The sequence below is a fragment of the Letharia lupina genome (genome assembly GCF_014066315.1).
Source record: "Letharia lupina isolate WasteWater1 chromosome Unknown contig_13, whole genome shotgun sequence".
In the NCBI taxonomy this organism is placed as follows: domain Eukaryota; kingdom Fungi; phylum Ascomycota; class Lecanoromycetes; order Lecanorales; family Parmeliaceae; genus Letharia; species Letharia lupina.
In genome coordinates this window covers 702278-727416 of record NW_023502982.1, presented here as the reverse complement: position 1 = coordinate 727416, position 25139 = coordinate 702278, and the positions used below count along the sequence as shown (strand labels likewise).

At 31.7% G+C, this 25139-nt stretch overlaps 5 protein-coding genes across 5 annotated transcripts; 3 read left to right on the top strand and 2 right to left on the bottom strand.

The window, feature by feature from the left end:
* Positions 1–14419: 14419 nt before the first annotated feature.
* HO133_001705 (uncharacterized protein) lies at positions 14420–16701 on the top strand (the record flags this gene model as incomplete). The annotated part of the gene is made up of 2 exons (XM_037292633.1): positions 14420–15922; positions 15982–16701. The coding sequence occupies 2 exons, from the start codon at positions 14420–14422 to the stop codon at positions 16699–16701; spliced, it is 2223 nt and encodes a 740-aa protein (XP_037151172.1).
* A 320-nt stretch (positions 16702–17021) lies between these two features.
* On the top strand, positions 17022–18237 carry HO133_001704 (uncharacterized protein; the record flags this gene model as incomplete). The annotated part of the gene is made up of 4 exons (XM_037292632.1): positions 17022–17348; positions 17406–17511; positions 17560–17688; positions 17723–18237. The coding sequence occupies 4 exons, from the start codon at positions 17022–17024 to the stop codon at positions 18235–18237; spliced, it is 1077 nt and encodes a 358-aa protein (XP_037151171.1).
* Positions 18238–19140: 903 nt separating this feature from the next.
* HO133_001703 (uncharacterized protein) lies at positions 19141–19876 on the bottom strand (the record flags this gene model as incomplete). Its single annotated transcript, XM_037292631.1, has 3 exons — positions 19141–19463; positions 19512–19779; positions 19847–19876. The coding sequence occupies 3 exons, from the start codon at positions 19874–19876 to the stop codon at positions 19141–19143; spliced, it is 621 nt and encodes a 206-aa protein (XP_037151170.1).
* Positions 19877–20502: 626 nt separating this feature from the next.
* Positions 20503–22954, bottom strand: HO133_001702 (uncharacterized protein; the record flags this gene model as incomplete). The annotated part of the gene is made up of 5 exons (XM_037292630.1): positions 20503–20746; positions 20797–20922; positions 20981–21126; positions 21296–22787; positions 22938–22954. 5 exons carry the CDS (start codon positions 22952–22954, stop codon positions 20503–20505), a joined length of 2025 nt encoding a protein of 674 aa, XP_037151169.1.
* Positions 22955–23526: 572 nt separating this feature from the next.
* On the top strand, positions 23527–24456 carry HO133_001701 (uncharacterized protein; the record flags this gene model as incomplete). The annotated part of the gene is made up of 4 exons (XM_037292629.1): positions 23527–23625; positions 23686–23771; positions 23826–23897; positions 23964–24456. 4 exons carry the CDS (start codon positions 23527–23529, stop codon positions 24454–24456), a joined length of 750 nt encoding a protein of 249 aa, XP_037151168.1.
* Positions 24457–25139: the final 683 nt, after the last annotated feature.

The window sequence follows — 25139 nt, the reverse complement described above, 5'->3', positions numbered from 1 at the left end:
AATATTTAATTATAAAATTAAATATAATTAATTTAGCGAATTTAGCGAATTTACTTTATATTAAACTCTTTTATTATTATAAAATAACGTAAATTATTATAATCTAAAATTATATAAATAGAATACTTACTATTTTATAAGTAATACTTTTAATTCTTAAAATTTAATATAATTATATAAAGCTTTTTATTATATATATTCTAGCGAGATTTAATACTTTTAAATTTATAATTAGAAAAAGTAATAGAGTATTATTATTTATTCTTACTTAATTAACTAAGTATATTACTTATATCTATATTAGAAATATTAGTCTTTATAATAAATAATAATTTTTAATTATAATATTTTAATATAAGTATAATAATAAATACTCGTTTAAATATCTTAAAAGCTTTATATACTTTTTTATTAAATATAAAAAATAATCTAATCTCACCCTTCTTTACTTTTTAAATTAAATTTATTAAAAATATAGCTATTTATAAAAAGTCTTATATAAAGTTTTAAAAAAAGTCTATAAATTTTAAAAAGATTAAAATATCTTTAATAAACTCTAATTCTAATTACTTAATAATAATCTTAATATATAATAGCTTTATTTAAATATTATATTAGTTTATTAAGAATCTTAGAAAAATAATCTTATTACGATTAAAAGTATATTTCGATAATTTTATATAAAGTCGATACTCTAATAATACGCGTAATATTTTATATATATATTTCTAATATAACTCTTTCGTTTCGAAATAGATTAATATATTATTTAAATATATTATATAGAAAATATTAATATATAGTTTAAATACTTTATTTATATAAGCTTAAAAAATTATAAAGATATTTATAAGATTAAAAGATATTATTTAATATTTAAACTAATTATAATAAGTTTAAAAGATAATTTTTTACTTATCTTTCTTTCGCGCTTATATTTTATAATATATATTATAAATATTAATTTTAATAAAGTACTTTATATATATAAATCTCTTTAAAATCTCTAAAAATAATAATAACGAGTAATTATTCTTAATAATTATTTTATTAAGTTTTTAATAGTTAATATATAATTATAGCGAGTTATCTAATTTTTTAATAAATAATATTAATAAGCTAATTTAATTAGTTAAAATTTAAATTTATTTTCTCTTAAACGCAATATTTAGATAATCTCTAATTATTATAAATTCGTTATATAATATATTATAAATTAAATTATTTTTAAATAGCTTTCTAGATAGTAAATTAATAAAATATTTAATTTAATTATATATATTAAGACTATTAAATAGTTCTTCTAAAAAAATTTCTAATAGATTCTTAAATTATTTAGATATATTAGAGTTATTTAATTACGTAATATTATATCGTATAACTTTATTATAATTATTCTTACTACTTTTAAATAGAATCTAATATAATAAATATAATAAATATTTATTCTAGACTATATATAATTACTATATTAACTAATAATATAAACTATTTTGTATCTATTATTACGATATCTATTTACTTCTTATTACTTATAAAAAAATCGCGATAGATTTAAAACTACTCGCGCTAATAAATATTTAAATTAATATTATAAATTTAAGAGAAATTAAGAATAAGATTATATTCTTATATATTTATAATATATATCTTTAAAATTTACTCTTACTTTCTTTCTCGATTATTCGCGAAATTAAAGACTAAATTATACTTTCTATATAAGAGTATTTAATAATTATCGATAATATATATTATTATTAGCGCGTGTTTAGATTTAGAAATCTATATTTTTTTAATAAAAGACGAGTAAAGACATATGAATTAAATTCATAATTATTTTTTTAATCAGGCCTATCGAGTAAATTTGGTGAGCGATCTTTGGGGAGCGATCTTTGGTGAGCGATATTTGAGTGCCTTGCCTTTTAATAATTATTAGATCAAATCTCAAAATTTTTAAAGCACTCAAGAGCGCAATCTACGCCTTACAATAAAAAAAAAAAATCTCAAAAATTCAATAGAAAACAAAAAAGTTATTCTATATGTTAATAACGTACACCTATTTTTTTGATGGTTGCGAACGTTTGATGGTTGCGGACGCTAATTTATTTACCCGCGATGACTCAGCTAATCTAATCAAAGAGCGTAGTAACCCTGAATTTATAATTGGCTGCACATACAAATTCAAGGTTTTCAAGCTCAGCTCTATCTTATTCTATTATATATACTAATTATAATATAAAGATTTTCTCGCTATCGATATCTATTAAAGTAATTATCTTACGCTTTTTATTTAATATAATAATTTCACCTCTTAATAATAGAGAGCGAGATTATTGCTTAATTAATAATATATTTAATACTATAGCGATAAGTATTAAACTTTATCTTTTCTCTTACTTAATTTATAATTATATATTTTATTACTTATAATATAATTTAAATATTTAAAAGAATTTTTATAATATTCTAACTATTTATAATTATAATATTATATTTTAATAAGAGATATCTTAGACTTAATATAAAAGTCGCTATCTTTAAATTTAATTTATATAAACTTTCAATTTTATAGCATTAAAGAAAACGAACTCTTCTTTTAATCTTATTAATTCTTTATATATTATTCTTTAGACTTTATATACTATTAATTATTATTTTTTTAATTACTTATCTTATTATTAAAGCGAGTCTTATCTAAAATAAAACGCTCTTTTATTTTTTATAATTTTTATTTTATATTCTAATATTATTATAGTAATATAGTATAGATAATAGATTAGATAGCCTTCTTTATAGCTTTTAGAGAAATTTTCTCTATTACTCTATCTTATAAGACTTTTATATATTTTAGATTAATTATATAGCGATCTTACTACGATTAAAGTATAATAAAATAATTATTAAAGCTAATTATCGATTATATATCTCTTATAATCACTTTAACTAACTAATATTTTACGTTATAAAATTTAATAATTAAATTATAAACTTAATTTAAGTATTATTCTTTATATTTCTTTTAGATAAGTTTCTTAATATCACATAATATTATATCTTTAATATTTCTTTAAATTTACTTCTTAATATTTACTAATAAAATAAAAAATTAAAATTTTTTTTTTTTATTTATATAAAAATCGATATAAGATATTAAGACGATAAAATTATTATAGTTTTAAAGAAATATAACTATTAAGTTATAGTTATTAAGATACTACGTATTAAATATCTTAATAATACTTATTTTCTTATAACTCGAATTATAATAATAATTATCGCTATACTTATAACGATATTCTTATATATTCTATATTTTAATTAATTTAAATTTTTCGATAACTAGTTACTTTTTAGTATTAAGCTCTAAAAGTTAATAATATTAAATTTAAATTAAATCTATAAGATAAGAGTTTTTATTTATAAATAAAGAGTTATTAGATATAACGCTTTAGCGATTATTATTTTCATTAATAGTATTATTAAAATTTCTATTAATATTAAAATTAATATTATAATCACTTAATTATATAATAGATATATTTTAATAAAAGTTATCTATTAAGTTAAAAACGTCGTTAATTAATTATAATAAGATATTTTTATTTTATAAGTTAATAGAACTAGCTCGCGAGTTACTTATTATAATTAAATTAAATAACTTTATATAAATAAAGTTATTAGAACTATAAGATAATAAGATCTCTTTTAATAGAATTACGTAGTAATTATATAATTATAAGATCTAGATACGTAGTTAATAGAATAAATAGATTAATTATTAGATAAATTAATAATTAAAGAAAGAAGAAAAAGAAAGGAAATTTATAAGTATTTAAGACTTTGCTAAGTATATTAGATACTCGCTTTAATTATATAACTTATAGTCTAGCAAATAACGTAAGCGAGTTTATTAATTCGCTTTAAGTACTTTCACTCTTACACTTTTTTTTAAATTATAGAGAATAATTTACGCGTTTTAATAATTTAAAAATATAAAAATTAATCTCAGAATTATTTAAAGATAAGAAATTTAAATATCTCTTATTAAAGTTCGCTCGATAGCTTTAATTAAAAAGAGAGATATATATTATTTAAATTTATATTAATCTTTTTTTTTCTATTAATCTTTTTTAATTATAGAGCGTAAAATTCGTATTTTAATAATTAAAAATTATAGAATTTAATTTTATAATTATTTAAAAATAAAGAATTTAAATATCGCTTATTAAAGTTCGCTTATTAAATTTACTTAATAGTCTTAATTAAAAAAAATAGATTATAAATTTAAACTCGTTGTTAAGGTAACGTAAGATTCTTAGAAATCTCATTTCTAAGAAAGATGTTTTCTGAGAAAGACGTTTCTTAAGTGGTAAAAAGATGATTCTTCTCTATGAAATCTGATTATCTAAATATATCTTAGTGCTAAGCTATATTAAGCTATTAGCCTCTAGCTTCTATTATAAATATAATCTATAATATATATTAATAATAAAAAGAAAGATAGCGCCCTCGCTATAAGTAAAGAAACTTATTTCTTTAAAAAGAAAGTAAAGAAACTTATTTCTTTAAGTAAAGAACGGCCTTTTTTTTACGAATACGAATTTTAAGTGAAGAAAGTTATAAATGTAAAGAAAGTCTTTTTTTAAGTAAAAATAAACCCTTTTTCTTTCTTATAGTAAGATCCTCTAAAGAATAGTTTTTCTCGAAAGATATTTTACTAAGTAAGAAGTCGTATACTATAATAAGTAGTAGAAGAATTTAATAGTATAGATAAAGATAATGAAGGATTCTTTGGCCTTACTTAGAAAGTATAATTCTTTTTTTAAGAATAATCTGGCTTTTGAGTAGTAGTAGCTTAATTCTTAATAATATTAATTTTAGAAGTTAGTAGAATTAGAGCTTTCTTAGTCAATATTTATATAGTAGACGGTGTTTATATAGTAGAATACTTCTTTTCTTAACGATTTCTTATAAAATTAATAGAGATTCGGGCGTTATATTTTACTATAAGATTCTTTGCTTTTAAGAGAATATATAGTAGATATTAAGTATTATACTTCTTACTACTATTCTTTTAATATATTAGATATTTAATATTTCTTTTAATTTCTCATCTATTACTTAGTTTCTCGATTTTAAATAATAAAAATCTAATAGTAAGATCTAAATCTATTTATTCTTTTTCTTTCTTAACTAATTATAATAAATATAGTTTTCTATAATAAAAATCTTTAGCTTAATCTAATATAGATTTTAATTAAATTATAAATATTATAGAATAAATATATATAATATCTAGAAGATCTAGTCGATAGATAAGATTTTCGACTTTCTTTAATATCTTAAATAATTTAACTCTCTAATTAAAAAGTTTAAAATTAATATTAAGAATAAAGTAGCTATAATATAGTCTTAAATAAATTAATAACCCCTCGCGAAGATTAATAGCTTTATAATTATTATTATAATAAATTATTATTATAGTATTAGCGAAAGTAATAATATTATTAACTTCTTCTTATTTAATAAGACGTAATTAATTAAGATTTTTTAATAATAAATCTATTAGTAACTCTAATATATTTTATATCTAGAATCTATATATAATTTCGTTTAATATAAATCTTATTAATATAATTAAGTTATTAAGATATATTTAAAGAAATAGAAGTATATTTAATTAATTATTCGTATTAATAATAAGATGAAATTATAGAGTAATCTTAATAGTTTAATTCGTTCTTTTTGATTATTTATTTATTTAGAGATAATAAATAATCGAAATCGCTATAGTAATTTCGAGCTTCTTAAAAATAGCTTTTTAGAAAATATTTATAAACTTAGTATTATAATTACTAATTATAATAATAGAAATATCTTAATTATAAGATATTAAAGTAATAAATAAAGTATTTATCTAATTAATAATAGTCTATTTATTAAATCTTAATATAAAAAGTTTTTTTTTAGAAAATTTATATATTATAATAAGAAGTATATTTTTATCTTCTTAGAAAGAAAGTGTAATAATAAAATCTATTATTATAATATAAAAAGAAATTAACGACGTAGAAATTAAATTAAGCTCGCTATAAATAGAATAATATTTAATTTAATTAAGTTAATATTTAGAATAATACTTTAGATAAATTTAATAATATTTTAATAAACCTTTAATATAGATTAATAGCGAGATTCTAGCGTAGATAATATAAAAATCGATATAGAAATTCTAATCGTATACTAATTAAAAAACTTTTTACTATATAGACTTAGAAATATAGAGTTTTTACTTATTAACATAATTAAGTGTAATATTATAAATAAAATTATTATACTTTCGAAAGCGAAGTTCTTCTAAAAGATTAGGTTACTTAAATAAATTAAGAATTTTAATCTATTAAGGATTCTTACTATACGCCTTAATAAGGCGCTTTTTAAAGTTATTATTTATTTCTATTAAAGTTATATAATAGACTAAGATTTCTTTAAGCGATATTATTTATTTATCTAATTCTAGAATACTTCTATAAAGACTTTTTAGAATTATTTACTTCTCTTTAGAATTTATATCTACTTAAAATCTAGATAATATATTAAGAATAATATTTATCTTACTAGCCTTATAATATATAATAAAATTAAATTCTAATAAGTATTAAAAAGTATAAATTAGTCGAAGATTTAATTTATTAGTAAATAATATGAAAAGTATAGTTTATTAAGCGATCTGAATTATAGTAGAGTAATCAATATAAATTACTATTAATAATATTTCTAATACTTTAATTAGATATCTAACTTTATATATTATTTAAATTATAATAATAATTTTAAATTTTATAAGCTAGTAATTATATTCTATAGTATTAATTAATTTACTTAGAAATATTATAATTTATATATCTCCTCTAGTAGAAATAGAGACTTTCTTTTCTTCTTATATATAATAAATTATAATAATAAATCTCTATATTTTAAAAGTATCGATATCGATATATAACTTTTACTTTTAATTAAAGTATATTAGAAAGAAGAGCGAGTAAAAAGTATTCTATAAATTTTAAAAGATAGAAATTTCTTTTTAAGTCGATTTATAGCGTAGTTATATAGAAGTTCGCTTATATATAAGTTTAATAAGTTATTTTTTAAAAGTATAGTAGTAGATATAATAGTTATTTTAAGTTAATCTAAGAAAGTAATAGACTTAGCTATTATTACTTAAATAAGAGAAATCTTTTATTTTTATAATAATTAAGTACGCTATATATAGTAAGAAATCGAGTTTCTTAGCTATTCTATTAAGTTAAAAAAGGTTTTTAAATTATAAAGATTTAATAAAAATCGGAGTATAATAATTATTTTAATTTTTTCTTTTATTATAGATATATTAAAAGAGTTAACGCGCTATTCTAATAGTATTATAAATAGAAATCTTAGAAAGAATTTTATTAGTATTAGAAAAGTACGTTTCTCTTATAATAGCTAAAAAAGCTATTAAAAATAAGATTTATATTTTTAAAAGGTTCTGCTAAAGATAATGATATTATTTATAAAAATATATATAAAAGTATAAAGTAGATATAGTAGGGTATTCATCTAATATTATATATATAATAGAGATTTCTTATATTCTATAAATACTATACTAAATTCTTTTTAACCGCGGTAGTTAATAATAATAAGTTTATATCTATTAAAAAGCTTTATACTAAATTAATAAAATTATATAACTTTATTTATAATAGAAATATAAGTATATTCTACTATTAGAGTAATAATATCTAATTATAAAAGTAATAAATAATTATTATCTTTTATTATAATATTAAGTTCTCGAATATTAATAATAATCTTTTCTTTACAATCTTATAATATATCTCGCTAGATTATAAAATAAGACTAGTTATAAGAAGTTAATTATATAGAGAAGCGAAGCTTTTTTTATTATTATAGCTTATTAAAAGTAGCGTTAACTACTTTTTAATCTTTATAATCGAGGAAATAGATCTTTAATAACTTTACTTTAGCGTCTAACTTTAATAAAATTAATATTTATTATTTTTCAGAAATATTTATAATGCTTTCTAAATTCGTAAAAATATTTTTAAATTCTATTATAATAGAGCTAAAAATATAATAAATCTTATTCTTATTATAGATAATTATATTATTTAAAAATATATATTTAAAATTAGAATCTATCGTAGTAGTATAATTTATATTAATAAAATTATTTATAGCTATAATAATAATAGCTATCTTCAATTAATTTAAAATATATTATCTATAAGCTATTAAGCTAGCTAATTTATAAGAAACTTAATAGTATTTATTTATAATATACTCTACTATAATATTTAACCTCGTATTTCTAAAAAGTAAAACTAATACTTTTATAGAATTTCTTACTTATATAAAAGTTATAGCGAAATCTATAACATAAATAAAGATATCGCTTTCTCTTCTAAGAAAAATTAAGAATTTAAATTTAAATAGATAATTATAATTATTAGAAAGCGTATTATAATAGTTAATTAAAATATTTATTATAAAGTTAAGTAATAATATAAATATAGACTTTACTTTTATAACTCGCTTAACTTAAGAGTAAGACTTTATTATAGAATAAGTAGAAATCTTAATATTCTAATAACTATCTATAATAATAAACTATAATTTATAATCTAATAGAAACTTATATAATATAAGAATATTCATTTCGATTAATATATTAATCTTAAAGTTATTTATTAAATAAATCTTTATCTATATTTTAATAAAAGTAGCTTCTTTTATACTTTCTAGATTTTCTAGAAAGTATAGATCTATAAGAATGTACTTCGTAGTATTAATAATCCTATTAATTGAGAAAAGCTAAAGATTGCTGTTGTAACTAATTGAAATTCTAGAAACTAGAGTTCGTAGGTTAGTTAGGTATGTCTCTTACTTAATTATATTAACTAAGATTATCTCTATAAAATAGATTTAATATATAAAAAGCATTACTTATACTAAGCTTCGTTATCCTTAAAGCCTTTATTTACTATTAATTCTTTTTTATATTTATAATTATAAAAAATTAATTTAGCGTAATTTAAATAGTAAGTGAATTTATATTAGACTGAAATTCGATATTAAGATCGTTTTAGATAATATTAAGCTAATTATACTTATTATTAAGCTTTACTATTTTAGTAACTCTAATAATAATTATAATATATTTATATAGCTTACGATATCTTATTATATTATTAAATATATATCTTTTCTTAATAATAATAGCTATTTCTAATATTTTAATAAGTCTAAATCTCTTAAATAAAGTAATACTTTATTTTTTAATATTATTATTATAAATTAATAAACGCTTCTTATTATTAGTAAGCTAATATATATATTATTTAAGTACTTCGCCTTAAAGATAAATCTATAGATTATTTTATAGTAGCTCTATACTCTTAACTCTTATAATATTTTTAATTCTATTAATAAAGATAATAATATCTTAAAAATAGGTTTTTTTCTTAATATACTCTATGTCTATTATCGTATTAGAAGATTTACTATTATAGAAAAAATTAAAGAATTTAATATCGCTATTAAGAAAATAGAGTTTATTACTTTTATTAATAATATTCTATCTTAGTATTTTTAAATCTTTTAGATTTTCTAGCGAATCTAGCGGGCTAGAAGATTCTAGATTTAAATAATTTCTTATATAGCGATTAATAGTATTAATAATAATTACTTCTATATTAATAACTTAGAGATTTATTTTAAATTCTTTATCTACTATTTTGCTATTATTACGATAATAAATAATCTTATTAATAAAGATATTTAAGATTTTTAATAAATGATATTATAAATCGCTAAACTTAGTAGTAAATTAAAGATTACTATTTAAAGATTTAATAGACGAGATATCTATAGCTTAATCTAAAGAGATATATTTTTCTACTTTTAAAGTATTATTAATAGATAGGGAATCGAAAAGATAGCGTTTCTAAGTTATAGATTTTTGAAAGAAATAAAGTATTATTCTTAAAGTAGTATAATCGATTATCTAATTTTCTAGTTAAATCTATTAGAAAAATAAATTAAGTAATAAAAAATAAGATCGTACTCGTTATTCTCTTAATGATAATAATATTAATTTAATAGATCTAAAAATATTCTTAATAAGATATTAAATAATTCTTTAAGTAGTTTTATTAATAAGAAAGCTTACTTAATAATCGAAGATGATTAAATCTTATAACTACTAGATCTAAATAACTATATTATAAAAAGCTAGCTTAACGAGTATATAGAAGTAGCGAAAGATAAAAAAATATAAAGATTCTTTATTTTTATTTAAGAAGTATAAGAATTCTTAACTTCAAATTAATCTAGTATTAATAAAGGACTCTATTAATTTCTAGCAGTAAGCTATTATATAATGGCTGCTACTATATAGATATTACTATTACTATTAAGATAATATAAGATTCTTAGAAATCTCATTTCTAAGAAAGACGTTTTCTAAGAAAGACATTTCTTAAGTAGTAAAAAGATGATTCTTCTCTATAAAATCTAGTTATCTAAATATATCTTAGTATTAAGCTATATCAAGCTATTAGCCCCTAGCTTCTACTATAAATATAATTTATAATACTCGTTAGTATATATAAAAGAATAAGATAGAATATAATTAAATTTTTAATTTTATATATATAGTTAAATATAAATTTAAAGTTATTACGCTTTTTAACTAAACTATTTAAGTTAGCTCGCTAGCTCTCTTACGCTCTCTTATTAAATATATATATATATTATTTAAATTTAAAATAACTCTTTTATTTTCTATTAAAAAATTTCGATTTTTTTTAAATAATAAAGAATAATTTATATATTTTAATAATTTAAAAGTTTAAAATTTAATCTTATAATTATTAGATAATAAGAAATTTAAATATCGCTTATTAAAGTTCGCTCGATAGCTTTAATTAAAAAAATAAGTAATTATTATCTAAATTTAAAATAACTTTTTTATTTTCTATTAAAATTTCTTAATTTTTTTTAATTTATAAAGTATAATTTACGTATTTTAATAATTTAAGAATTTTAAAATTTAATTTTATAATTATTTTAAGATAAAGAATTTAAATATCGCTTATTAAAGTTTTTTTTTTTTTCGATAGCTCTAATTAAAAAAATAGATTTTAATTTTAATTTATAAACTTAAACTTATTATTATAAGATGTCTTAGAAATACTTATAGAGCTATTAGCGTAGGCTTAGTATCGTATATATCTATTTATAAACTATATAGATAATAAAATATCTTTATATTATATTAATATTATAATATTAAGAATTATTTCTTAATAAATAATAGTAATATCTAAAGATTATTTAATAGAAGTTTATTAAATTTATTCGCTTATTTATAATACTAATTAGTTACGCTACGCCTCTATCTATCTTAATATTTATATCGCTTATTTATTAGTAACTTAGTCTATTACGTAGAGTTACTATACGTAAATAAATATAAGTAATAAATCTTTTAATAGACTATTACTATAACTACTTTCGATTTTAGCTCATTTATTCTCGATATCTCGAACGATTAGCTTTAGAGTATAATGACTCTATTTTAAGATATGCTAAGAACTGAAATAAACTTATTTAGAATTGAAATAAGAACTGTAATAAGAATTAAAATAAGAACTAAAATGGGTCAACTACGCAATGAGTTTCGTTAACAATTCAAGAAGGAATAATGTAGTATGGAGAGAATTACGGAGATAGTCAGTAGCAGCAGTGACACAACAGGCCTGCTCTTCACGGTCTTACATCAATCCACTCAGCCAGCTACTCAGCTAGTTACTCAGTTAGTTATTCAGCCAGAGCACTTAATTGAGCAAGAGGAGGAACCACTACAGGCAATTGCGGAGAACACTGCGAAGAAACCAAGCGGCAACAAAGCCACCATCATCAAGAACATGGCTCAGCTCTCCACGATCCCGTATCAAATTATCACTCAGCAAACGGAGAACACCACTACGATTTGGCCTACTATCTCCACATGCCTAGACAATATCACATTATAGTACATCACTGCAATAAGCACACAAGAGGAGGACCTACTGCGTCGATCGCAGCCAAATCATTATAGTCAATTAAGCTACTATAGGAGGAAGATTAAGAGGAAGATCGAACGATATATATTTGAACGAATTGAAACCGTCTAATGTCTTACTCCGATACTATTCGAAGGGCTTCGCTGCGGCAGAAGAACTTATGGGATTCACACCACTAATTAGCCTGGTGTCTCCATTCGTTTCCAACATTTCGAAAACTCACTCATTTATATATGCTTACTTCTTGCCATGAGGATATAACCTTTCTCTGTTTTTTGTGGGCAATTGTTATGAGATGCCTCAGGGATACTCATAGGGCCACTAGCGTAGGCTTGGCACCGCACATATCTGCCTGTAGACCACATAGATAATAAAACATCTTTACACCACATCAATATTATAATATTAAGAACTATTTCTTAACACTTATACTATATAATAAAATAGAAATCTATTAAATTCTTAAGATCTTTAAAAAATCTTTATATTTATAATATCGTCGAGATAGTTTTTTAATATAAAATAAATATTCTTAATATATATTATATCTTATAATATTTAAATTAAAATCTTTTAAGATTTTAATAATTAATAAATTAATGTTATAAATAAAAGTAGTAAAAATATAGATTATAAAAAATTATAATTATAAAGCTATTTAAGAAATCTTAATTTTTAATTTTTAAGAAAAAGATATTTATAAGAACCTTTTTATTTTCTAATACTTTTATATTTATTAAGAAAAATAATAATTAAGCTATATAATTTCTAGTATAATATATAGATATTAATTCTTTTATATATCTATAGAATAGATATATATAATATTAAGTTACGCTAGTTAACTCTAGCTCTAAGACGAGATAAAATCTTAATATATCGTAATTATATTCTTAATTATTAAAAAAATAGAATAGTTTTTATAATTATCTTCTCTCGAAAATTAAAAATTAAAAATTATTAAATTTCTTTATAATTCTTAATCTTTCTTATAATATTAAATAATTTATTTTAAGTATTTTAGAAGATTTTAATTTAGATATCGTAAGATATAATATAAATTAAGAATATATATTCTATATTAAAAAGTTATCTCGACTTTTCTATAATCGTTAAGACTTATTAAAAAAATCTTAAGAATTTAATAGATTTTTATTTTACTATATAGTAGATAAATAGAATATTCTAAAGATTAAGATATATACTCTTTATTATATCTTCTAATAATTCTAAAGTTTTTAGAAAATTATAATCTATCGTTATAAAGTTATTTTAGAAGTTTTATTTTTTAATCTTCGAGAGAGAGATACTTACGAAAATTTTCTCTCTCTAAATAATTAAGAGTTTCTTTAAGTCTTCGATAATTATATATTCTTAAAATATACTAATATATATTATCTTATCTCTTAGTAAATAAAACGTAGACTTAAAATAGTATTAATAGATACTTAAAAATATATAAAATATATATACGATTTCATTTAATAACTCTATAATCTTATTAAGTAAGAATCGAATATAGAATAGTCGAAAAATTCTTTCTTATTAAGAATAAATATTTTCTTATCTATTAATATATAGAAAGATATATAAAAAGTACTTTATATAACTATAGAATAGCTATTTAGAATTTCTTTAATATAGACATAGTTAGATAGAATAGATATTCTTCGTATTTAATTATTATAATGAGAAGAATAGTATTAAGTAGTAATAAGAACGATATTTATAGCTATCTCTTTAAATAGAGAGTTATTCATAACTGAAATATAGCTATTACAGTTATGAAATGCGGTTATCAATCGTGAAAATGAAAAATATCGCTATTACAGTTATAAATGTCTATTATTTCTATATACTTAGCGTATATTAGATCTCAAATTATAGATTAACCTATAATTTACTTATTTTCAATACGAAATATGATCTAATAAATGAAAATATGATTATCGAACGAAACCGTGTATATGTAGTACGCTAATTTGAAAATATGTTGGCATATTTGAAAATATGTGGTTACCGAAGGGGCCCTAAGAATATAGGGGTAACCGTCCCGGTAGAACTTTTAGAAGGCCGAAGGCCGACTAAGAATCGTCTGTAAGTATTGGGACCAGGTTTGGTGCATCATGTATCGTATAGAACCCAGCCAACTACTGATTTCTACGGTAGGCAATCGCTTCAAAGAGCCTAGAGTTCGAAGATATCATCGCTCGACATTGCTATTCGTGGAAGAAGTTTGAGAACAAAAATAGCATCTCATCATCGTAAGAGCCTCACTGTGAGGGACTATGAAGGAGCCCGAATACAAGGTGCGGCCTTCTTCACGTGAAGACACAAAGGATGTTTTCCGAATTTTTCTGTCGCCCGCACAACTTCTACTACATAAACTTCATGCTGGCGATGTTTGCCACATAGTAACTCTTCATCAACTGTCAACTCGACCGGCTGTTGTCTGGCCCGCGACCGAAAAAATCAAGGACGACGTGGTGCAAACTTCGAAGGCTCTTCAGATTCTCTACGGCTTAAAGCTTGACAGTCGAATTTCCATTCGCCGTGGCGACGTAGCGATTACAGATGCAGATGAGATTACTCTATGCGAGATTCCGCAAAATGAATCACAATCAACTCCCCCGAACCCTGACGAGGATGAACGTTCTCATTGGGCGTGGCGACTTAAGCATTACTTGTGCAAGGCAGAGATACTGGCTCCAGGTATGACCTTTGACCGCGTGGAAGCCAACGATGAAAGAAGATCATACCGGATACAAAGCATCAACTCGTCTGCTGACCAGATGCTCTATCGTGCACGACCGAGCTGCACAGTCTGTCTGAAAGATGGCCATTCCAAGAGAGCCAACAGCTTTGAGTGGGGCAAGAGCTTGCTTGTTGTTCCCAGCGAAGGAGTTGGCGGCTTAGACAAGCAAATCGAGCTTTTGAATGACGAAGTTAGTGTGTACAGCCACCCTCCCGAAAAATACGCAAAAATGCCTCTTTTCTTTCGAACATGTCAAGGTGGCATTCTTCTTCATGGCGCTCCTGGTACCGGTAAAAGTATGGTTCTCCGCAAGATTTGCGAGGCCGGTTGGCGGAGGGCATTCCACATTGACATTACAGACGGCAGTCAGCAGCTTGGTGAAAACGAAACAGCCATTCCCCAAATTTTCTCTAAGGCCCTGGGTTGTCAGCCTAGTGTTATCATTATTGACCACCTGGAATCTATCGCTGGTAAACAAAATCCAACGGATCTTGCACGATCCGTGAACATAGGGCAGATTCTGTCTCGGCAGCTTGACCGACTCGATGAGACGCAGACACTTGCTATTGGAGCCACCCGCAGTCTCACAGAGATCAATCAAGATCTGAGACGAGTAGGGCGACTCGACTTGGAGATCGAGATACCAATCCCTGACTCAAAATCGCGTGCGGAAATACTGAAGGTCCTGTGTAAGTTACCGAAAGACAAAGCTGATTCGACCTTGGAAAGGATAGCTGCACGTACACACGGATTTGTTGGAGCAGACCTTAAAAAGTTGCTACGCCAAGCAATGAAGACAACACGAGCTCAAGATAGAGCATCCGAGTCGAGAATTGGAGACTTTGATTGTCGTCCAACCGAGCCACAAGCTTTGCTTGAAAGTATGGAGGACGCGTTCACCAGCGCCTTAGCAAACATTCGGCCTACAGTGATGCAAGAAATATTCTTGGAGATCCCGGAAACCAAATGGAGTGATATTGGAGGGCAACACGAGGTGAAGAAGCGTATTCAACAGGCATTGGTGTGGCCGGTCAAGGTAGAATTTATATTGCACCATCGCACCCTCTCAGCAACAATTGCTGATGTTTTCCATAGTACCCCGATGAAATGAAGCAGTCCGGACTCAAAGCAAAGAAAGGTCTTCTCTTATATGGCCCTCCTGGGTGTTCTAAAACCATGACCGCCAGGGCGACTGCTACAGAGTCAGGGCTGAACTTCATTGCAGTTAGAGGCGCAGAACTGTTGAGCATGTACGTTGGAGAGACTGAGCGTGCAGTGCGCGAAGTCTTCGGCAAAGCTCGTGCTGCCAGTCCTAGCATCATCTTCTTTGACGAGATCGACGCCGTAGGTGCTGCGAGGGACAAGAGCCAACAAGGAGGCATTCATACTGTTACTACGCTGTTGAACGAGCTGGATGGCGTTGAGGAGCTCAAGGGCGTATTCGTCCTTGCAGCTACCAACAAACCAGAACTACTCGATCCAGCTCTCATCCGTGCTGGTAGGCTTTCGGAGACCCTGTACGTTGGACTACCAGACTTGGAGGCCAGGCGAGCCATTCTACAGATGCAGACTCCCGTGTCTCTCTCAGACGATGTCGACGTAATGGCGTTGTCAGAAATGACCGAGGGCTTTACTGGGGCGGAAATAGTGAAAATCTGCGAGCAGGCTAGCTACATTGCTTTTGAGGAGCAGATACAATCGAAAGAAAAACGGCGAGTCAGTCAGAAGCAATTGAGTACTGCTTTGGCTACAGTAAAGCGATCCGTCACTCCGGAAATGGTGAGGAAGTACGAGGCATGGGGAGCAGGGAGGTGACACCAATTGGACAAGAATCCGGAAAAGGTCGCCCAACGATTTCGTGTGGACGTATTCTGGTTTCAGGTCCCAGGCTTGAAGCCCATGTCCAAATCCACCCTGGATTAATGGTGAGCCTGTTCTGCATTGCGATTTCACCATTCTCCCACATATGCTTAACTCTATGTATTTTTGGTTGATACCTATATTAGCGCGATCATGTAATTTATGAGTAGTCAGCATCCGTTACAAAACCTTATGAGTAAGTTTATTGAAGGAATCATGCATACTCATTTCAATTAATGCTACGAGGTCCGAGAATCCTGCCAGTTCTGCCCAACATGCCTTCCGTGTCTCCTGAAAGAGGCAGAACGCGATCACGTCACCAAACTTCTGCGTTCGCCAAATCCCAAACTCCTTCCCGGACGAGGTCTGCACCTCGCCGCACCATCTCGCCTCGCTCTAGATCAAGGTCAAGAACGCCAAGCCGAACATCATCAGCTCAAGGCGATAAACGGAATGGAGTTAGAAATGGGAAGGAACGCAGCAGAAGTCCAACAAGGAGTGCGTCGAGGAGTAGGAGCGAAGGCCGAGCTGGACGACGATATAGAGACCCCAGTTACACGCGATCTCCAAGCCATGGCTCCCTACTACCCAAAAGCTCAAAGGTACCTTAGGCGATCGCAAACTCGTCTACGGCATACCCTAAAACTTACGTTGCATAGATTGTGGTGGAGAAGCTTACGAAAAACGTCAATGAAGGCCATCTACGAGAGATATTTGGTGCATATGGCTCTATCCGGGAGCTTGACCTACCCATGAACAGGCAGTGTATAGTACCCCGTGCTTTCTTTTGAAACCTGAAGCTGAGAGACTTAGTCATGGCCAATCGTGGCACCGCTTACATTGTATACACTGACACCCCACATGCTGAAGCTGCAATTGCTCATATGCATGAAGCCCAGCTAGACGGTGCAATCATCAATGTCTCGATCGTCCTTCCTCGCCGTAAGTTCTCACGGTCGCCGCCTCCACCTCGTAGAGGTGCTCCTCCTTATGATCGCTTCGAGGCACGCGCACCTCCGCCTGGCAGATATCGAGGAGGACCCCCCCCGCTTAACTATGGACCCCCTGGCGGTGGAAGATATCGCTCTCCGCAACCCCCAAGAAGAGGCTCACCACAAAGGAGGTATGGAGGCCGTCCAGCCCCGAGAGATCGCGATTCAGACACATACCGGCCGCGCTCATTCTCTCGTTCCAGATCACCGAGAACACGCTCACGGTCCTATTCTTCCAGATCGAGGACCCGGTCTCCCCCACGTAGAAGCCGAAACTACGGACGTCGAGACAGCCCACCGCCACCGAGGGGAGGCAGGAGAAGAAGGAGTCCTAGCTACTCCAGCTTTTCCAGCTATAGCGATCGGAGCCGTAGCAGGAGTCGAGGTCGATATGGACGCGGAAGGGGATAGTGTGCCGGCTTGGGATCCGCTGTTTAGATCAAGCATGGTGGATATCGGAACATTACCTTGCATTAGAGACGTCATTCTGGGTGCATGACAAGGAATGCCCGAGGTCCAGATCTTAAATCATAGAGAATATGTAGCACGAAGCTCCACCGTGTAAGGATAAAGAATTCTGCACGTCGAAGTCGTGGATGTGGAGGGAAGATGTATTTTAAGTGTGCCATAGACCTATCTAAGAGCTCATGCATCTATATTGAGAATACTGGACTTTTCTGTTGGGAGATAATAGACCAAGGTAAGACTTCCTGGGACCTGGCATATGAAGAGAAGGGGGAAAGGGCAAGCTGTTAGAAGTGGCAGTCCTACGAGCTCCCAAATTCCAACTTTGCACCCTCTTGTGGGTACAATCTAGAAGGGATTGACTATTTATGCTGAAGATCACAGAACAAGGAATACTGACTGGGAAATCCAATGCCTGTTCACCTAGATTGACATTTTTTCTAAGTCTCGTCCTGCTAAACTGTCAATGTTTTTCTCGCAGCATGCCTGAGCGCGGGATCGATTTCTCGAATGCCTTGCTGGCTAACTCTACTCTATGGCGAAGCGTATACTTTACACACTTCGCAATAGATCATTATATAGAAACAGATATTTCTGGCTATTGAAATATAACAATGGAGGCATTCATTGATTATTCTCTGGAATCTTAATGCCGTCTGCGTATACGTATGATGCTCGTAGGTTAGTAGGTCATGTATGCTTTTTAGAGTAGGAGCAGGATTTGTGAGTAGCGTGTAATGACCGGGAACATCTTTCATTCAACCATAATCGTAGGTGATATTGTGAAATCCGATGCAACATGTTCTGGGGAATATCTGACGTTGAAGAAACCAATCCAGACCCAAACCTTCACGCCGTTCAACGAGGTCTGCACAAGATATCAAACGCTAGCGTCATAGAAAACGTGCCACTGACCATCAGCGCTAGCTCTTCCACTTCAGCAGCATTTTCCACCCATCGAGCCTATGCTGTTATTCTGATCCGACACGTTAACGCCCTGTGCAGGCGCCTGATCATTTTTCGAAGTATCGATAATCCTCTTCTTGATGTCCGCGGCGAGGCTGTAGAAAGCCTTCTCCACGTTGATGTTGCTCTTTGCTGAAACCTCCATGAACGGTATGCCCAGCTCATCTGCTAATTGCTGCCCTCTTTCTACTGACACCACCCTCTTCTCTTCCCAATCACACTTGTTCCCAATCAAGATCTTGTTAACGCCCTCAGTCGCGTGTTGCTCGACATTAGAGAACCAGGTCCGGATGTCTGACATATGTCAGCTTGCTTTCCAGAAAATGGATACATAAATCCTACTATTGAATGACCGCTCATCCGTGACATCATATACCAGCAAGATGCCCATTGCACCTCTATAGTATGCCGTGGTGATGGTCCTGAACCTTTCTTGCCCCGCAGTGTCCCATATCTGTAGCTTCACCCTTTTGCCGTCCAACTCAATTGTTCGAATCTTGAAGTCGATTCCTATGGTAGTAATGAAGGATGGTGTAAAGGAATCTTCGCTGAACCGAAGGAGACAGCATGATTTTCCAACGCCTGAGTCGCCAATGAGGAGAAGTTTGATCTGAAGGCTGTCAGTGCCGTGCTTTGTACAAGTCTCGAATGAAGGATCGGCGCCAGTTACGACTTACAAGAAAGTCGTAATTCCGAGTACCGGCCATGCTTTTGCCGGCGAAGGGTGCTGGAGAATATGTATGCTTGAGGAAGCTCTACCTCAAACAAAGATAGCAGTAGTACAGCGCTGGTAGACCGAGGCCTCTGTGTCGTGGCGTACAGGATCGTTGTTCCTTTTGAAGGATTTGTCGCACTCAGTATGACGACAAGCAAGCTGACGGCGTTCGAGATGAGTTGTAAATTGATAGATATTCACCACAATGAGCTACGTACTTAGTACTAGCGTTTCATGCTAATTGTAATTTATCGCCAAGTTCGTACTCGTACAGCTTCAATGCGTCAAGCCATTTACCACCTAACGCAAGAACTACAAAACCGCTCAAAACGACTGAGTGCCTCAATGTCAATCGAGTTGACACAACTCTTTTCAGAGATCCAAAATTGCAAGCTCTTCCACCAAATCATTCGGTAGGGACCTGTCAATGGTCAATTGTTCTTTGAAAATCCACCTCGAGCCTGGAAACAAAGTATCTACATCTGATCTTCAATATTGTCGTCCCATCCCATCTACATAGCACCGTGTTGCTTGGAAGCAGTCCAGAGCAAATACACCTATCAAACGCCGAGCCAGGGTTATGCTGTTGATCGACGCTCATGCACCGTAATGTCATTACTAGAGCCATTTCGAATATGCCCACCGAATTCTTTCAACAACCCGCGTCTGACGTTCAATCCCAGTCCGAAGATCAACAAGGTCGTTGACTTCCTCAAGGAACTCGTTGTAGATCTCGCCAGGAAGGACACGCTGGGCCTTTTGTCGGAGTAAGTGAACTTCACACAATAGCATGCCGTGGTCTTTGTAAGATAACATTCCACTTTCCGACGGTGTCGAGCCACTCAGGATCCGATCAACATTCCTACAGTAGAATTTAACATGATGCAGAGTAGTGTACATTCCAGTACTGACCTCAAAATTCGAATCATGCTGCCCTTTTTTCTGCCCTGTACTTTACCTTTTCGTCCGGCAAATACATCTCCAAGCCAGCGAGACACAGAGAGAGAAACCAGCATTCCTGGAGCCAACCCTACAAATCTTTTATCCTCGTTAGCATTGCCTAATGGTGAATCTACCTACGATGGGAAGTATTTACCCGAACACTAATTCTTGGCTCTTGAGGAGGGCATCGATGCCACTAACAGCAAGCTCGACATCGACCTTAGTCTTCTGAACTTGAATGAGAAGTGCGCGAATGAGATCTCCTCTGATTGTTCCCAGGAAGGGCTTCCGAAGGTCTTTCTAATGACGATTCCGAAGTCAGCATACCTTGTTCACGAAAAAGATTTGACTCAGAAAACAAGCCTGGGAAGCAGGAAAGCGGAGAGAAACCCTTTTTCAGCTCCCCAGATCTGTCTCACCGCGCAGACCGAGGTCCTTATAGAAAAGAATCATCCCCAAAATTACATACCTCGTATGCTCTCAGCACTGGCGTCAAATCCCCTTCCCTGACTTTAGCTCTAACAACGGAAATGTCTGAATCGGTGAGAGGGAGACCGGTGGAAGTGTTGGGATTGTCGCGTGCAAAATCAATAACCATGCGTTCCAAGCTGTCCCTATCACCTTTCAGACTTTCCCTGCTCATTATGGCTATCTCACTTTCCTTGTCATGTCGTATTGTCCTCATAACCTTCTTCGTAGGCTCTACAACCCAATTGTTCCAGAAATCTATAGACGTCGTTCCGAAATCGCGGATCCAAGTTACGATATCTGCCTTCCGGTTGACCAGTATGCGGAGCACGGTACCGGACGAGAGAAAGAGAGCCAACCCTGGCAGCCAATAGCGAACTAGGCGAGAAGGCTTTCCATACTCTGTGGCCAACGCTTTAGAAGTGGTGGTGTGAGTGGGCATATGGAGCCATAATATTTCCTGAAGACGGCTAGCAAGCCGTACAACTCGCGGGGCAGACTGCTTTTCCATGCTGTCGTGCTGTGGAGGCTGGGAATCGTCGTCCACGCTCATGAACACAGTCTCCTCAAACTCGGCGGCTCCAAGTTCAAGAATATGGATGTTTTGTAAAACGATCTCCATCAATGAGACACTTTTTGAGACAACACTTCGCCATTCTTCTTTGCTATCTGATGGATCCTTGAAGCTGACAGGTGCTTCTTCGTCCGCGTCGAAGATCATACCCTCGTCCATGAGGATTCCTAGCCCACTTGCGCTCATTTCACGTAGCCTTTTGAGGTGGCTTCTCTTCGATCTTGCCTCTAGGCGGCTCATGGTCAGGGGCGACAAGAACTTTGACTGCATATCATCCAGAGAACGATCGCGCACACTGTCCTTTACCAAGCTATAGAATTGCCTCCAGCGGTCGAATACCGACAGCACTCTCGCTTCTTCTTCACCTTCACCAGCACTTCGAACATTCTGTAGGCGCTGCCAAGCGTCGCCGTATATGTCGTTGGCCCAGTACCAAAGACGTATCGGCGACGTCTGAACGGTGTACAACCCAGTATATCTGTAGGAACCTAGAACTTGATCCCAGTATCCTATGTCGTTGCTTAGGGGTGTTGTCTGGTCCAGCAACGCATTCAAGATTATCCCGTAGGTCTGCGTAGTAGCCTTGCTGACCAAAAGCCACTCCAGCTCCTGCATTTGTGAGGAATTGACTCTGGCCTCCTCACTGCTGGGGACAGATGCTTCGAGTGTCTGGTTCAAGATGACCCATATTGTATCAGGGTGAAGCAGTGCTCTGGACGAAGAGGCGGCGGAGAGTGTCTTAATTGCAGCTTGTATCTTCAGAATCCGAGGCAGCTCAAAGTCACGTTCGCCAGTTCCACTGACATCCGCGGCTTCATGAGTCTCATCAGAGGCGGAACGAAGCTCGGGCGAGGAAGGGATGGAGGGCTGTCTCGGAAGCTGCAGCGCATCAAGCTGGCCATCGACTTTGCTGACGTGACTGTGATTCGGCTTAGCATGTAAACAATGAGTCAGGCAAGCTGTCACCACAAAAGGCAATCGCTACGGTCCAAAGTTGCAAGACATTAAAGACCAAGATCAAGGGCGAGAAACTCTAGGTCCATTACTTAGACGGTTGTGTTTGACTTACTCTGTCACGAAAGACATATTGGAGAGCTTGCACCATTTGCCGTCAAGAGCAATTATACGTCACATTACACTACCTCTAGAAACCCCTTTGTTGCCCTTCCACAACATCGGTGGCAGCTACGCTCTCCACATCGTCCGAGCAATTATTTAGGGCATCCGCCAGGTTCTTGGCATTTTCGGCATTTCATAATGTAATTTTTCCGATCAGTGAATTCAGTGGCGCCACTGGCGCTAGAATATTCCGTTCCCGACTGTTATCCTGGACCCTGAAACCCTTTCCATTTTTATTTATTGTTCGAGTGCATTTGTCCTCACTGCTCTACCGAATTTTCCATCTCGTTATCCTCGACACGGCCTACTATTTGGCAAGCCTCCTCGCCATGTGAGTCCCAGCTTCTTTCAAAGTCTCACGCGCCCATCTGACAGCTCCCAACAGGAATTCAACATCATCGCTCTTTTCCTCACCGGCGGAGACTTACTGGGGACAATTCGATGAAATTACCAAGTACAATGTCCATCTTAACGTTTGGGAACGCTTGTGGGCAGCGTGGTATGCCTATCTACAGAATGATGTCCTCGCTACTGGTATCATGTCCTTCGTGATGCACGAGATCATCTATTTTGGCCGCTCAATTCCATGGGCAATCATAGACCGCATTTCATACTTCAACAAATACAAGATTCAAAATGTATGGAACGTTGTTTCGCATATCCAGCCCCAAGGTATTGACGACTGACTACATGGCTAGCAAAAAATTCCAACAGCACAAGAACAATGGAGTTGCGCTAAACTGGTTCTGCTTTCTCATTTCACTGTTGAGCTACCTCAAATATGGTACGCTCTGTCAACCCGATTGCCCCGCGTGTGGAAACTTATTGATCTTCCTAGGCTCTTCCACCCAATGGCTCAGTATGTCGGGCTTGCTACCGGCGTACCCTTCCCCTCTCTCCTCACAATGCTGTATGGTCCCTCTCACAAAGTGCCCACATCGTGACTCGGGATTATTGAACACTGACCGAGACGCAGGTACCAAATCGCTGTGTTCTTTGTGTTGGAGGACACCTGGCATTACTGGTCGCATCGTGCGCTCCATTGGGGCCCGCTCTACAAGAACATCCATAAGATCCACCATCAATACTCGGCTCCTTTTGGCTTGGCAGCAGAATACGCTTCGCCCATCGAGGTTATGATCTTGGGTCTCGGCACTGTGGGCGCTCCGTTATTATGGTGTGCCATAACCGGCGAACTTCATATCTTGACAATGTACATCTGGATTGTGTGCCGACTGTTCCAAGCCATCGATGCGCACAGCGGATACGAATTCCCATGGAGCTTACATCACTTCCTACCATTCTGGGCTGGCGCAGAGCATCACGATGTTCATCACGAGAAATTTATCGGCAATTATTCGAGCAGCTTTAGATGGTGGGATTACATATTGGACACAGAGTCTGGGCCAGAGGCGGCCAAAAAGAGGAGAGAACGCCGGCTGGCGAAAGAAAGGGAAAAAATACAATGAGCGGAAGACGAGCCGAAACATTCACAAAACGTCCACAAAGGTTGACGCTGCGAGGCCGACTATGGGGATCTGACCTCTTAGTCTGTCGATTTAAGAGTACTACACCCTACACTTCCGGATCGTATCCTTTTGAGAGTGTTCAAGGTGTTCGGGCGTTTGGCGCTTTTGATGCCTGGCGTTTGGTACCCAAACATCTCGAGCGCTGTCCTGTGCAACGTCCCATGCTTTTTCTGTGTGAACAAGCCGACAAAATAAGGAAGCTTAGTTAGACCTTTACCTCACGGAATCGAAAGGTTTTGTAGATGCCGGCTCAGAATCCTGCAGTTCAGCATGAGCATAAGCCTGCTCGTCGCACCAAGCTGCCATGTCTACTACGTCCTTGATAGTAAGACCTTGGGGCTTATGTGTAGTCCACTGAATAAGCGTGTGGTTGTATGACTATTGGGTGAATAGATGAACATAGACTACCAGGCGCAGAATTTGCTTTACATTCCACCACTCAGGATGATGCCTTTTTGATTTGCATCGGTCTGAAACGGCTTGCATGAACGCCTGTACTCATGGTCAGCTCGGCCATCCGAAAAGCCGGTGATCCTGTCGATGTGAACGGACCCAAGTTTCGTTGAAAGTTTTGAAATAGAAAGAGCGCCAATTACCTTGGCCATCTGAATATAAGTTCCAAG